Source organism: Salmo salar, chromosome ssa07 (genome assembly GCF_905237065.1).
Source record: "Salmo salar chromosome ssa07, Ssal_v3.1, whole genome shotgun sequence".
In the NCBI taxonomy this organism is placed as follows: Eukaryota; Metazoa; Chordata; class Actinopteri; order Salmoniformes; family Salmonidae; genus Salmo; species Salmo salar.
In genome coordinates, this window is record NC_059448.1 from 32,299,549 (window position 1) to 32,301,764 (window position 2,216).

Sequence of the window (2,216 nt, forward strand, 5' to 3'; positions counted from 1 at the left end):
AATCAAATCAAATTGTATTTGTCACATGCGCCGAATACAACAGGTGTAGACCTTACAGTGAAATGCTTTCTTACAAACCCTTAACCAACAATGCTTTAAGAAGTTAAGTAAAAAATAGATAAGTTATAAAAAGAAATAAAATAAAAGTAACAAAATTAAATAGCAGCAGTAAAATAACTATAGCAATAGCGAGGCTATGTACAGGTGGTGTGAGGCTATTAGATATATAAAACTGCAATTCTCACGCCGACCTGCGGAAGGCAACAATACGCAACACAACGTCCAGTCTGCTGGAAACTCACAGGAAGAAGAAAAACGTCAAATTCCAAAGTACCGTCTTTAGTCCTTCCTTTTCCGGTGACATTAATAGAAGGTATGGCGGCTTAGATTTAATCGCTTATACTTCGTCTAAGTAATCTGTTGTAATCTGTGTTTATATAATATGACAACTCGTATTTCAAAGACCATATTTCCATTGTTAGAAACCGTTAACACGTTGATGATGATATTTCATGTTATCCTAGTACTTTGTCATTGCCCTCTAAGTATCATATCTTCAGTAACATTAGCACAAAGCAAACATGTCTCCATTTTGGTAACTACAAAAAAAATGCCTTTGCAGGTTTGCTGCCTTAAATTGACTTGTTTAAATTGACAAACTACGGTGTATTCTTCCACGTAAAATCAAACGTTTTCATCTTGATCCGTTTGTTAGGTAGTATATCAACTACCTAGCTTACTTGGTTACACAGTCTTGCGCAGTAATGTTGACGCCATCGGCAGTCCCCGATACCATTGCTTAATGAACAAGCTAGCTAGAAAAGGTAATAATGTAATCAATCGGTGTTACGTTATACTCATAATCATGTATTTACAGGTATCACCATGGTCCAGCGCCTAACTTACCGTCGTAGGTTGTCCTACAACACCGCCTCCAACAAAACTAGGCTGTAAGTAGCTAGCATGTAGCTATAACTAGCTAATTACATTGCAATTCCCTTGGCTTTTTGCTTTTCCCTTGGCTCTGTGCCATTCTTAGTTACTACAGTGCCTGTTTCTTTCTTGTGACCTTGTAACGGTTTGGTTGTTGATCGTTAGTAACGTTAGTACTGGCTTGCACGTGGTTGTATCTAGCTAGCTATGCATTTTAAATAAAGTAGTCTTGGGAAAACTAATGTAAGCATGTTTTCATCCCTCAAAATATTGTTGCCAACTTTGCATTGTGTAATGTGTATTCCCTCACTTACAGGTCCCGGACTCCTGGTAACCGCATTGTGTACCTGTACACCAAGAAGGTGGGCAAGGCACCCAAGTCGGCATGCGGAATCTGCCCTGGTAGACTGCGTGGAGTAAGTATTGTCCTATGTACATCCTATCCCACTGCATAATATACAAACTGGTATTTTTCAGGTCTGTTACAGTGAAAACACTACATGACCAAAAGTATGTGGACTACTGCTCGAATATCTCATTCCAAAATCATCGGCATTAATATGGAGTTCGTCCACCCTTTGCTGCTATAACAGCCTCCACTCGCCTGGGCGGACTTACTTCCATTCAGCCACGAGCATTAGTGAGGTCGCGCACTGATTTTGGGCCAGCATTTGGCGTTACAATTCATCCCAAAGGTGTTTGATCAGAATTGTATTAGTCATATGGGCCGACTACAACGGGTGTATACCTTACAGTGAAATGCTTACTTACAAGCCCCTAACCAACAATGCAGTTAAAAAAATATGAGTAACAAATAAAAGTAACAAGTAATTAAAGAGCAGCAGTAAAATAACAATAGCGAGACTATATACAGGGGGTACCGGTTAGTCGAGGTAATTGAGGTAATATGTAGCAAGAGTTATTAAAGTGACTATGCATAGATAATAACAGAGTAGCCGTGGTATAAAAGGGGTTGGGCAATCCAAATAGTCTGGGTAGCCATTTTATTAGATGTTCAGGAGTCTTATGGCTTGGGGGTAGAAGCCGAACCTAGACTTGGCACTCCGGCTACCTCTTGACACCGCCTGGTATAGAGGTCCTGGGTGGCAGGAAGCTTGGCCCCAGTGATGTACTGGGCTGTACGCACTACTCTCTGTAGTGCCTTGCAGTGGAGGCCGAGCAGTTGCCATACGCTGCAGTGATGCAACCAGTCAGGATGCTCTCGATGGTGTACCTGTAGAACCTTTTGAGGATCTGAGGACCCATGCCAAATCTTTTCAGTC

The 2,216-nt window shown here is 41.1% G+C and overlaps 1 protein-coding gene across 2 annotated transcripts in view; it reads left to right on the forward strand.

Moving 5' to 3' along the window:
- The first annotated feature begins 256 nt into the window (after nucleotides 1–256).
- The window catches only part of LOC100194607 (ribosomal protein L34), a 25,424-nt gene continuing 23,464 nt past the window's right edge, over nucleotides 257–2,216 (forward strand). The window contains exons 1-3 of one of the 2 annotated variants that reach the window (XM_014207447.2): nucleotides 257–373; nucleotides 878–950; nucleotides 1,250–1,349. In XM_014207447.2, the coding sequence (XP_014062922.1) occupies nucleotides 886–950; nucleotides 1,250–1,349 (165 nt within the window). In that variant the 5' untranslated portion in view covers nucleotides 257–373; nucleotides 878–885. Of the gene's footprint in view, nucleotides 374–877; nucleotides 951–1,249; nucleotides 1,350–2,216 lie in introns of those variants that run through there. The other variant, NM_001139692.1, reaches the window with a different exon arrangement.